General features: G+C 39.5%; 1 protein-coding gene across 1 annotated transcript; it reads right to left on the bottom strand.

Annotated features, from left to right (window-relative positions):
* Positions 1-653: 653 nt before the first annotated feature.
* march4 (membrane-associated ring finger (C3HC4) 4) lies at positions 654-12027 on the bottom strand (the record flags this gene model as incomplete). The annotated part of the gene is made up of 4 exons (XM_035534412.1): positions 654-1715; positions 4783-4975; positions 5271-5426; positions 11410-12027. Coding segments are annotated over 4 exons (1395 nt in total), but the record flags the coding sequence as incomplete, so codon positions are not given.
* Positions 12028-13280: the final 1253 nt, after the last annotated feature.

The raw sequence follows: 13280 nt of genomic DNA, 5'->3' as shown, positions 1-13280 counted from the left end.
ACTTTTCCCCTTTCTTTCTTCAGGCTGAGATTTGTACTGTCCTAGCATTTTAATATGATCAGTCTGAGAGAAAATGGAACAACCTGTAATGACTATTCTTGCAAATGGAAAGGGAACTGGACACTACTCCAGGGTTTCCTTTTCTACATGATTCTTTTCCTTCAGTTACCAGGGAAGAGCATAAAAGGAGATTGGAAACTAGGGGGATTTTTAGAAGCATGTGTTCCAGACCGTTGTATGGAGCTTTGCGTATTGCACCCTACTCTCTTGTGTTATGAGACTGTGTAGCGATATTATATTATTTCTCCTGCACTGAGTTTAAGATTACTTTTTAGTCTACTAGTGCCATATGTCTACTGTATTGATTTGTACATTTCTCGCAAATCAGAATGAATGATTAGTTGATATTGGACTTAATATTATTATTACAACAGTTGAAGCAAATGTTTAGCCTATACATTTAACTTCCCATTCTCTAGGCGCAATTAATTACAATAAACATTTTTGCATTATGCGTCACTGACCTAGGACAATTGAAACCAACTTTAAAAATCTCAATTATTTAATTCTAAAAGTGAAATATGGCAAATATCAAATGTACTACAAGCAGCCATTTTTTGCTATTTCATATGGAATTTCACATTAGACATTAATGCTCTTCTTCACATCAGCATTGCTGAGGTTTATTTCGTCTTTAGTAGAAGTGAAATAGCAACAAGACAAAAATAATCTTAAAACACCATGTGGAAATTGTTAACGTGACATAAACACGTAATGGCAATCCATATGATTGAGACAATAATGGCTTTTGAAAAGCACACAACAAGCATAAGACAGTCGTCTTCATTTAGCCTGAAATCTGAATTTCTCTTGTGCAATGTTCCTTGGGAAAACACAGTGACAGGCTGATTGAGAGACACAGCTATACTAGAAAGACCAGTATAGCTTAGTAGTATCTTAGTAATAGTATCTTTTTTTTTTATATATCTGCAATGCTGCAGCCAAGGGAGAACAGTATCATCCCCATCTGTGTACAGGTTAAAGATATGCAAATTCATGTTATACCCCTTATCGACACACTTCAAATGCATCAAATGAGACACAGCATCCAGAGCCCTGAGCACTGGATAGGACTTCATCCTAACAGAATATGCATTTCAAACGGAAATGGCGTGTGCTTTTGTTCCACTCAGGCAAGACTTGCACTTTTGCACAGAAAACTGTCACTCTATTGTGCTTATATGACTTTCCATGTCCACAACAATAAGGATGTAACTCCCTCTCTGCTCACACAGTGGTTACTCTCATGACCAGTTCCCTGGGCTGGTTGCTGGCAACGCTGGCTGGGGCCGGCTGGCTGCGCGGTTCGTGGGGCCGGAGGTGGCTGAGGAGCTGGAGAAAGCTGTAAGGGCAGTGCTGGTCGGTCACAGCTGGCCTGCTGGCCTGGTTATGCAGCGGGTCATCTACACCAGGGCCCGCCGTCACAGTGCCGGGTGTACCGGGGGCTGGCGTGGCCGCGGCAGCCATCAGTGAGGAGGCAGAGGGTGATATCCCGACTCCTTCCTGCAGCGAGAGTGTCCACTCACCCTCCTCGCTGGCTTTCAGATCCTCACTGTCCGTCTTCTTGTCATAGTTCAGGACTTTCCACTTCTGATTGACTGCCTGCCAGCGACTGAAGATGCGGAACACGGAAGGGCCCTCGTGGACGATCAGAGCTGAGGGCATACAAAAGGAAGCTGCACTTTATTTTACTGCATCTTCATTTTATGCTAAATTATATACATTAACAGCTCTGGCCATTTAATAATGTCTGACGTTAACCACTGTGCTATGATAAAGCAGATACATTAATGTTACTCTTCACCCTTTGACTTTACAGCAAACCTAATTTTGGCTCCAAACCTTAGCACTGTATCTAGTGTTTAAAAGAGATCCCACATACAGTATTTTTTGCCATACAGCTTTTAACTGGTTCTAATATGCCTGATTCTGCTTATTAGCTAATAACAAACTCGTGATCTCAATGAGCAGCAAAGCCTATAAGCACAGTGCAGATGACACAGTGCAGCCTGCTGGGTCTTCCCTGCTAGAGTCCTGGATCCCTTGTTTTTTTTCCATAATATTTTCTACCAAGTGAAAGTGTTTGAGCCATTCTGCTTAGTACCAGAGCCAGATGCACAGCTCATAGCCAGCAGGTATGATCTGATTCCTACATTACTGCTCAGAGATTAGGTAACTGAAAGCATTGTATTGCAGAGACCATCATAAAGGAATAGTGTGCATGAGCTAAGGATTAGGGTGATAATATCACCATACTTTTTGGTAAAATGTCCTTGTTATTAAATACTGGCCAACGAATCATATTTTTCTTCAAAAGGCCTTTATTGAGAACTGTTTTAGACTGAATGCATGTAGCAATCAAGTGAGCCAAGTTCTAACATTCCACTTTCCAAAACAGCTGTCAGATAAGAAAGACCACATAACACAAGCAAAATACATAACATGCCCAGAAGTTGGCAGGTCAGTGAGATGGAGAAGAAAGTGATTTGCAGCACAAACTCACATAACCTGCCAGACTCAAAGTAGTGAAAATGAGAAACCATATTTTTTAAACTGGGAAAAGGTTCATCACCAGGTTAGCTAACAGTGAAAGAGCCTGAGATCTAAATTATATCTTATGTTATCTTCATCTGACAGCATAACTGTTATTTGCTGAAGCAGATTATTGCTAGGTGGAGCTTTATGGTGTAAGCAATGATAAAATTATGTCATGGCTCAGATTTAAGACTGGATTCAGGAGTCCCTCTTAACTCTATCTGATATTTGGGTTCTATTTTCTGTGTTCTAGGAAATGAAGATCACTTCCTTGCCCTTTACTGAGAACAGTCTCTGAGTCAACACTTTCATCAATGCCAGCTCTCCCTTTCTCTCCGTGGTGTCTGCAAGCTGCCACACGGACCTCAGTAGATTGGCATTAATGGCCCTCTGCAGTCAGCCACAGCACTGAAGGCAGTTTACTACTCCTTACCTATAACCCTCTGCTCATTCTTTCATGCTCCACTCCTCTCAGTTGTTTTTAACTTGAAAGCTGGCATGATACTATATCATATGATAGTTTTTTGTTTTAAGCTTTTTGACCAATTAAATATTTCTCTATCTCTTTCTGATTCCCCCTCCCCTCTACTTCTGTACGTGAACGTTTGTGTGCTAGTAGTATTCAATGAAATTTGTGTTTGGTTTGAACTGAATATATCAACAGCCCAGAGATCTCAGAGTGCATTTCTAATTTACACCAGTGGCTCAGAATCATTCACGTGAGACTATTCAGTTATAAGGCAGAGGTTATTTTAGTTAGGTCTTACTGGTTCCTTTCTCACGGATTCTTTTCTAAATGACCCTTTAATTTTGGTTTGTGTTTACATTCCCAAGGAACCTTGAAGACAAGTTCTTTCTAACAAGTACAATAAGCACAAGTATGTATGGATTTTTAAATGTATGCTATTTAATGAGTTAATCTGTAGTTAAAATGTTAGAGATTCAAGTGTGGAGAGGGTGCCTCAAGGTAGTAAGGTGATTACAATTACAATAATATAGATACAACCCAAGCAAGTCTTTTCATTTCACAGTACCCACATATAGATGGATTTATGGATGAGATAGATCAAGATGGTGGAGTTAACGGTAGACGCAATGTGTTCAACTGTGAAGACAGCAAAATACACCTTCTTGCCTGTAAAGCGTGATCTGTGTTCTCACATTAATCATGTAGTTATGCAACAGATTGATTACATCCAAGAATGATCATTTACATTATTCAGGGGCTTTGCTGAAGACAGGCAAACATTCTAATTTGCCAGCTTGTAATATGGGATGTTTGTGATGATGTTAAGGCTGATAAAGATTACTATTATTATAATTATTAATCTGTATATTCTGATTTGTCCAGTGTGGAAAAAAAAAAATGCTGCTAAGGGGCCATCTATGCTGCTCCACCATGAGCTATATCACAGAACGCTCGCGCCCGCAAGTCACGGGGTTTGGCTTGCCACGTGAAGTGGGAGGATATTTGTTTGTGGCCACACCTGCACACACCTGCACCTCGTCTTGTCTGCGTATATAAACCCTTGTTATTGTGTGCAGCGTGTTGGTCATTCTTGGTGTAGCATGTTAATGTTAAGGTTAGTCTCATTATTGTTGTGTTCATGTTCATCTTCATCGTTCGTGTTATATGTGAGTGCCAGTATGTCGTATGTAATAAATGTTCGTCCATGTCAAGAGTCTGTGCGTCCTGCTCCACGTGCTTCGGCACAAGCTGCAATTACCAAGCCATCGGGCACATTTATGTAAAGTTAGGTAAGCTATATAGAATAAAAGACCAGTTACATTTTTTCAAGGGTAACTCTGGGGTCTTTTTAAAATAAGTTACTACCTTTCCATGATGAAAGGCATGTAAACAACAGATCCAAGGGACTTAATGTTTACCATTTATAGTTAGCTGTGGTTATAACTGCGAAGAACAAAGACGAATTGTCTGGAACTCTACACAGCTGATTAACTTGCTGGATTTTCTCAGCAGTGAGATGCAGAAGACAATTCATATCCTCTGAGTCCAAGCATTTTTGATGTCTTTGGTTTCTCTATGAGATTTTGATCAATCCGATTGTGAATCATAATTTTTTTTGTCTTTCTCTAACCTAAAAAAACCTTCCAGTAGAGACAGGCTCCCTGTGTGCCAGGAGAGACAAGCTCCTTGTGTCCAGGAGAGAGAGGCCCTATGCTCACCAATGCAGACCACGTCCATGAAGCCATACATGCCGTAGCAGATCTGGAAGAGCAGGTCCTGCCGTTGCCACTTGGCTGAGGGGCTGAAGGACGACCAGACCAGCCATGAGATGCTGGCAATGAGGAAGAGCGAGCCCAAGATGGCTGCTGCAATCTGCACCTTCTCAATTACTGTTAGCGAGATGGCCTGCCACTTCAAGAAACAAAAGAAAAAAGTGTTTTTCACAGAATCTTTTTTTTTTTCTGTCATGTGAGCAAACATTTGCTGTACTTTGTCATGTTTTTTTTTTTTCCAGTGCAGTATCACTAATCATGTTGCCATATACACCACATTTAGGTTTAAGCTGTTAGAAGACTGCCGGTGAAGATCTAAACATGCTACTCCTGTTTAGATCCTGTTTAGATCCATTAAGCATTTCTGATTAGACGTCGGAACTTTTCTGAGACACACAGAGCTTGGCAGCATCAGCGTGGGAGAAGATGCTCACCTGCAGTGGGTTCTTGGTGCTGATGGCAATGACCTGGTACTTGTAGTAACACAACTCACATGTCCAGGAGCCTCTCTCACTGATCCACTTAATGAGACAAGGCTGATGAGTACTGCGAACAGAGCCACTACAGCGGCATGGGCTTAACAGCTCCCCCTGACACACAGAAAACAAACAGACGCACACACACACACACACACACATGCATGCACAAGTTACAATGACTGACCTAGAAGGAAGAAAGAGCGAATGAGAAAGCCAGTAAGCTTAGGTTTGCTCTTATCTTCTAATTCTTTATTATATTCTTTCCTTTTTGTTAAATCACAGATTTTTCTAATTAAATTATATCTTCATCTGTGGTCATTTACAATATTAATAATGAAAAGACAGGCCAGGAAGGTTATTATTATTATTATTATTATTATTATTATTATTATTATTAAATTATTACATTATTCTTCCAAAAAATGAATGTGTGTCAAAATCATTTCCATTCATAACTATTGCCCTGTCCATATTTAATGGGATTTTCTTGAAAAAAAATCCTGAAAAAACATTACCTTCTTCCATTAGAATTAAGGACAACCCTTGTAAATGGTCACATTCTTTTAATAAGTGATAAATAATAATACTTACTCATTTTTTTCCACTTGCAGCAATATATTTTTAGGACCATAATTAGTTGATAACATATTCTTATATTCTTATGCCTTTGTAGGTATTTTCAACACACTCCATTTAAATCACTGAAGGAGCTTTTGATGCATTTGCTTTGTCTGTTTGCATTCATACCAGTATACATGGAAAATCGTAAAAAGAGATCTGGGAAGAAAGCCAAGAGTTCCAAGATTTATACATCAGGTTTCTGTCTGCCGTATTTAATAACCTTGATTCAAACTATTGATTATAGGGATACAAACTTATCACCAGCTTGAATTGAACACTCCACACACACCATCACTCCTCTGTAGTCCTGAGCACCAAAAACTACAGAGGCTGTAAATTAATTAATATCTGTTGATGCACACTAGGCTGTGGTCATCAGTTAGACAGTTTGTAATGTTGGTCTCTAATTTATGTACAATGGATAGGAAAACAGATGGATAGGAAAATCATGATTTCATGATTTCAGAAAAATGGTCAGAGTAACAGATACATTGAAAATTAAATTTTATTAGAATAGTATTTTTAACTTAAACCTTGCTTTAACCTTGTTTTAACTACTTTAACCTAAACAGTGAAAGCTAATAAAGATTTTAATTTCATTTTCAGTACAAAGAAGACAAAAAGACATCAAAACACATCGCAACTGCACATACCAAAACACAAAGGTTACAACCATATAATATATAATACAAAGGTGTAATAATGTAAATCTATAAACAAATAAATAACATATAATGCTGAATGCTGCACATTGTCAGGTATGACCAGTCAATTTTCAAACTCAGTTTTACAACTTTGTATGATCTCTGTACCATGTTGTACAAGTGGAACAGAGTGCAAGCACTGCCTGTCTGAAACTGAGATATGACATGACACTGGGTAACAAGGACATATGGAGCAGCTCTGCTATTTGCATGTTTGTAAACGATACTGTTATAGAAATAATGATCAGGCTGAAATCTTCCGGCTGTTCTGGCAGAGAGCAGAGAGTGGAAAGCACACTCAGGAACAGGTGCCGCGCAGTTGGAGTGGTCATCTCAGCCCAAACGCGCCACCTTCCCACTGAGCAACATGAACATGCAAATACACAGTGTGCCATCTCCCTCCTCTCAGGGAGGAAGGCACAGAGTGAGTTTGGGGCCCATCCATTAGCTTTAATTTTAGCATCTTGCCCAAGCTTCTAAAGGAAATCAAGGCATAGTGGCTACATCATTAAAATCAAGCCTGTACTTGGCAGGTCAGTTCAACCAAAGGCAAGTAGACTGCACTCAAAGGATTAGTCTGAGACAGAAGGTTTGTTGATGTCATGCATAGTGCAAATACTGCAGTGCTTACACTGTGAAGAACAAAGAGGCAAGCTTTTAGTAGTAAGATTTGGTTAAAAAACTAAATGCGGGTGTTAAATAAGGGAGTGACACCTCAGCCGAGGCAGTAGGAAGAAGCAGGCAGCGAGAGTCAGTGCAGAAACAGGCCTGTCTGCAGATGGACATGGTGGGAGCAACTTGGCAGGAGTGCATGAGGAGAGTTGCACTGACCAATGGAAGTGAGGCATCTCAGGGAGAGTGAGGGAAGCCAGCCAGGTGCCCAGGCTAATCCACCTCCGTGCACTCAGGGTGGAGAGCGAGCAGCAGCACTTGTACTCTTATTACAATGGTGACAATCTGCTGTGCATACACTCTCTCTCTCACACCATGAAATGTTCCTGACAAGTTAGTTAATGGCCTGCAGCAAGTAAGAGACCTTTCAGCACAAGCCTGCACGGAACCGGCACAGCGAAGGGGGCTGTGCTGGATGGTAGCACAAGCACTGGAGTCTCAAGTAAGTCGTTCAAAGTAACAAATCTCTTTAGAAACCGGTGGTGGTGTAGGGTTCTAAATCAATATATACCATGACTCTAGCACAAATTTACATCTTATTAACTTGCTTGACAGATTATCAAAAAAGGCTCTGAATTTAAGATGAACTTCATCAAAATGTTGAAAACAACTGTCTGACACTCTATAGTAAATCCACTTAAGTATGGTATAATTAAAAGTCCTTATTTGCATTTAATGCATGTAGGCATAGGTAAAAAAAAAAAAAAAAAACTACATATAAACTTAACAGCTACTTAACTTCAGACGAAGGCAGAATAAGAACAACTAATTAAAACTGATGCAAAAAAACCCAGCCTGGCTGACAAAAGTCAGACATGTGTACCCTGATTTAGACACATGCTTTCATTTGAAATTGGTTCTGTATAATTATCCAGAATATAATATTAAGCCTTAGTGGCTAGAAGGTAGTTTCATTTAAAATAGTATACTTTCTTTGGGGTCACCAATTTGAATTTGTTTGATAGCCTGATGTTGAAATACCCAAACTGTACCCAAGATTACTAAACTATTCAAATTCTTTCAGACTGATAGTCTATTTGGAAAGATTCACAAAATGTGCTATAACTAGTGAGCCAAGGTTCACAAGAAAATTTGTTCTCATGTAAATGTGCTACCGTGCAAAAGCCATGTCAGTTTCTGTTTAAAGGTGTGGTGGGTCAAAGAAAATGTCTTGGTTCCTTGTAGCATAGTCTCAGCAGCCTCTGTGTGTAAATTCCAGACCTCTGTAAAAGATTGGTCTGTTTGCTCTGTAAAACACTGCAACATGCTTGCCACTTCCAAGAGGAGATATGAAATGCATCTATCACAAACAACAAAAGAAATATATATCAGGAAAGGGAAGTCTGTCACTCCTATTGGTAAGATATACTCCACAACAAAGGACCCACATGAGAACAGCCTTGAGCTGCACTGAAATAAATAGATTTTTTCATTGCCGTGGTGAGGGCGGGGGGGCTGTGATGAGAATTTAATATGGTAGTGGAGTGGAATGCTGACTTGTGTTATTGTGGAACCTGGTATGTAGACAAGCCTCCTCTGGCTTATTCAAAGCACAGTGTTGCATACCTCATGGTCTTCAGAATATAGATATAAATTTTAAAAATGTGCTGTGTAAATTTGGCATCATTACAGTTTTATGTGCCAAAAATGGGTCCATGAATTTTCGCATTTTACTCTCAGTTGCTATTAAACTGGGAAATGATTTTTTCCTGCCCTGTTATTAATCTGTATTAAGTACAATGTTACTTAAAATGTAATGAAATCATCAGAGCACTGTTTGAATGGTGTTAAATCATACGATGGAGATAATAATGCAACACTGTACTGTAAACATGCATATACCAGAGATATCAGATACTGAGTTGTGTAACGTGTTGACAGAGAGATGAGAGGCTAGACCTAAGCGAGATGTGTCTAGTGTCAATGTTTCTTTCTCAGCAAAAAAAACCTTTTTCTGTAAAAAGATAAAAGGTTGATCTGCTTTTTTGATGATAATTATTTTTTAAATTGAGTTTGCTGGCCATTGACTGACCAAAAATTACATATGCTAAAAGCCAACCACTAACATGAAACAAAAATACCAGCAGGTATCATAGCCATATAAATTCACACCTAGAATTCACATATCAGTGTGTGGCCTACAAAACATCCATAATACCCTCTCTATGGTACCTTATTTAAGACTGTTATAATCAATTGGCACAAGAGAAAGAGGCTTAAGTGTGGCTCTCAGGAGTGATGCTGCCAATTAGTGCAGTGTGTGTGTGCATGTGTGTGTGTGTGTGTGTGGGTGTCTGTATGCATGCACACAGGTAAAGTAACAGCATCTGAGTAGCTGGTAATGTCCTGCATAGACAGACAGCATGACTGAGCAAACATCAGCATGTTTTGTACAGGAGAAAGATATTAACATGGCATGACACTCTTCAGTGACCAAAAAGGAGACAACAGCATGTATAAGAGAACAAAGGCCTTAGTATCTCACTCTCCATGAATTAGCATACACATCATATGCTTTGACTTATATCTGATCTGTGCATAGAGAAACCATTTCCTGCTGAGCAAATAATGCCAGATTTAAATGGATGAATGGGCCCAAGAAGACATGATACAAAATTATTCTGTACCCAGATTTTACTGCCATGTTGTACATTAAAATGGAAGCCAAACACAGTGTACAGCATGAGGCTCACAGACAGAACCATACAAATGTAATGGTGTAAAATTACTCCCTCTTATATAAGTCTACTATCCTTATACTGATTGACAACATTGTTGTGACTGACTCAAATCAGCAGAACATGCATATATTAAAGAGAAATAAATAAATTCATAATCCTAGTTTTCTACTGGGAATACGCTCCACTTGAGCTCTCTGTTTCTTGATTCATTATCTCAAAACATATTCTAATTGGTTATGGCTCTCAGTACCCACAACAACAATGAAATTGCAATATAGGTTTTGTTCCCCTCTAAATGGAACTGTAGTCTGATAGATTTTCTTCTGCATTGAGTTTTAATATCTCTGAGTTCTGTAGTACAATGCTACCATTTGTATTCAGTACAAAAGCAGTAAAAGTTGTTGAAGCTCCTAAATAATACACCCCAGGTGCTTCATGTTACAATCTGGTAATTGAAGGAGACAGAGGATTTGCTTGAGGTCTCCATCATGACAGTATTCTCCTTAACTAATTAATAAAACAGCAAGGCAGAGGTCAGCTAGAAAAGCTACAGTTTGATGCATCACGGTACACATAGTCTATCCCCTGAGAATCTGTAAATGCTTAGACATGAGCCATTCAGACATGATCTAATGAAAAGCATTTTATATGATAGACTTTTCTGGTTGTGGAAAGCCATGGCTTTTGAACCTTCCTCATTTGTGACAAAATGAAGCACTACTTTATAGAGCACACTTAGCAGAGGAGTAAAGTATCCCGCACTGTCGAATGGGGTCAGGTTCCTTTCTTTCTGTACAGGTGAAGCCTGCACTCAGGTAACAGGCTGACACAAAAGCTACTGTTCTAATTACTGTGTTACACATGTGTGAATGCACCATGACTAATTTTTAGTAATGAAACACATTTTTGAAACCAGCACTCTTTAGGCGATGAAGGGGGTACCTTCAATCAAATCTATTTATGTGAATTGTTGGGGGAGTGAGGCAGTCAAAACACACAAAAAAACTACTCTCATATAATAAAACAACCTACAATGAATTAATTCATTTTTTAAAATGTCAGCAGTGTTTTTAGTTCATGTCTACATAATGATTTTATAAACAGGTTTATAACAGGTTAGTACTATTTATGGTAGGATTGAAATATCTCTCTATACACAGATTAAAATACTTGCAGAAGTGTAAATGTAACTAAATGTAATTTTAACTTTGTAGTTTGTGTAACTTTTACTGCATGTTTCTTAAGATTCTGTAGGATGAATTCTGTCCTTACTTGCAACTATATATAAGGCAAGTTTTACCAAGTTATTTTCTGGGCTAATGAATGTTTAACAACTTGACCTAATGACCTTATAAGGCACACAGGGTTGTGATTAAAAGTTCAGCTTGAACTTTTTAGTATTCTGTGACTTCATACCTGCTCTGGTCCTTGAAAACATATCCTGCACACAGGGGTGCCCTCGGCATAACTGATGAAGGAGAACCTCTCATCCCGTTTATCTTTGACGAACTCATCAGTGGAGTAGCTGCTGTGCAGAGCTCCGGAGAGCTCGGTTGCCGTGCCCGACCATCCCGTCGTGTCCTTCTGTAACTCCGTCCCCACAGCGTCTTCTGTTGACGGGGTATTCCAGTGTTGTAGTCGATGGGCGCGCAGTGTGTTGTTATTGCTTGCGACGCACGAGTACGAGTTGACTTCGCTCTCATGGCGCGTCGGCGTTTGTCCGCTCATGGGGCCGAGCGCGGGAGGAGGATCACCCGGAGTCTGTGGCCTGAGCAGTAGCACCTTCAGGTCATTGAAAAGAAAACAGCAGCGGCCTTTCAGCATACCTCGGCCGCACAGTATCCGTTCCTTGGTTAAAAAACCCCAGTGATACTGGTTGCTGTCAGATTTTAGTGAGATAGAAAGTTTAATGCCACCCTTTATTAAGAACGTAGAAAAGACGTATGGATTTCCCAATATTCCTTTAAATACAAACTTGCTGGTCTGACATCCGAAACAATCTTCTGTGTAAAGCACTTTCGTTTTAACTTGGTTTCATGGTTAAAATCTCCTTTGCTCCTCAGATACTAACAGGACGCGCACAGCTTCATCAAATATACATTCCAAACAGGTATAGATCGCAAATATTTAAGCAGATGTTAGAACCCATGTATTCTGTCAATACAGAAAACTATTTTATTAAGTAGTAAGTAATCCAACTCTCAGGGTTGCACCTGTTTATTGGTCCCACGAATAAAATTATAAACTGACGTCCTAAACAATAAAAAATGTCATGTCATTCATTTTTGTGCTTTACTTAAAATAAGCATGTCGAAAAAGGATCCGTCAGGCTGAAAATATGTCCAGTTCATAATAATGTCCAGTTCAACCACTCCACGTAGGCTGGCACCTCAACAGCAAAACGTCCTTAATGGCTAAAAAACCTATAGTTTCCAGGACTTCTGCCTGCGATTCCTCTCAAGGCAGGCGACTCTCCGCAGCATCTCCGTTAACGATCCGCAGTGCAAATAAACGTAGGACAAATCTAATCCTGCGAGAAGCGTTCAGATTATTTACGCAGGCTACTTTAAATTTTATTATGTGTGGCTGTACTTTCAGTAAAAGTCGATTCTATCTGCACATCCTTGTCACTTAGGAATTCGTGCCTGTCTCCGGGAGGTTGTAGCCATGAAATAGGCTATAATCCGAGTGAAGCTCTATCGGATAGGTTTGCGGAGCTCACATCAAATTTCACAAAAATGTTGCAATGTCCAAACGGAGAAAAGTAAATCTCGTTGGCTCTGATTTGCAGTCTTCCTGGCGCTGCGGATTCAGCACCATGGTTCCCGGGACAGCTCCCAAGCATAGTACGTCACACAGACCTGTGTGATTCGTAAATTGGAAGGTGTTTTGCTGGACCCCTCTTGCATCACACAGACCTGTGTGATGCAAGAGGGGTCCAGCAAAACACCTTCCAATTTACGAATCTGTTTAATTGTACTGAATTATTGAAAAATCCCCAGGAAACTGCTTCGTTTCATGTAGTCAAACAACTACTACTATGTCATTTCTCAGTAAACGGTGTTTTACAATTACTTTGTATGACTCAATTTTATTTAGGATCTTTAAATTTGGTTATGATGCTATTTTCTTCTTTTCTTATCTTAATATAACCTTTTAACCACGGAGGGTCAACTGGCCTTTAACCTTATCTTAACCGACTCCTCGGGTTCCTTTTCTTCTTAAGATACATGACCATCAATTTGTTGCTTATCAACTTTTACCCTACAACTATTTTGAATATCTGG

Source organism: Electrophorus electricus, chromosome 2 (genome assembly GCF_013358815.1).
Source record: "Electrophorus electricus isolate fEleEle1 chromosome 2, fEleEle1.pri, whole genome shotgun sequence".
NCBI classification, from domain to species: Eukaryota; Metazoa; Chordata; class Actinopteri; order Gymnotiformes; family Gymnotidae; genus Electrophorus; species Electrophorus electricus.
Note: the sequence above shows the minus strand (reverse complement) of the source record. Positions and strands in the feature narration are given on the sequence as shown.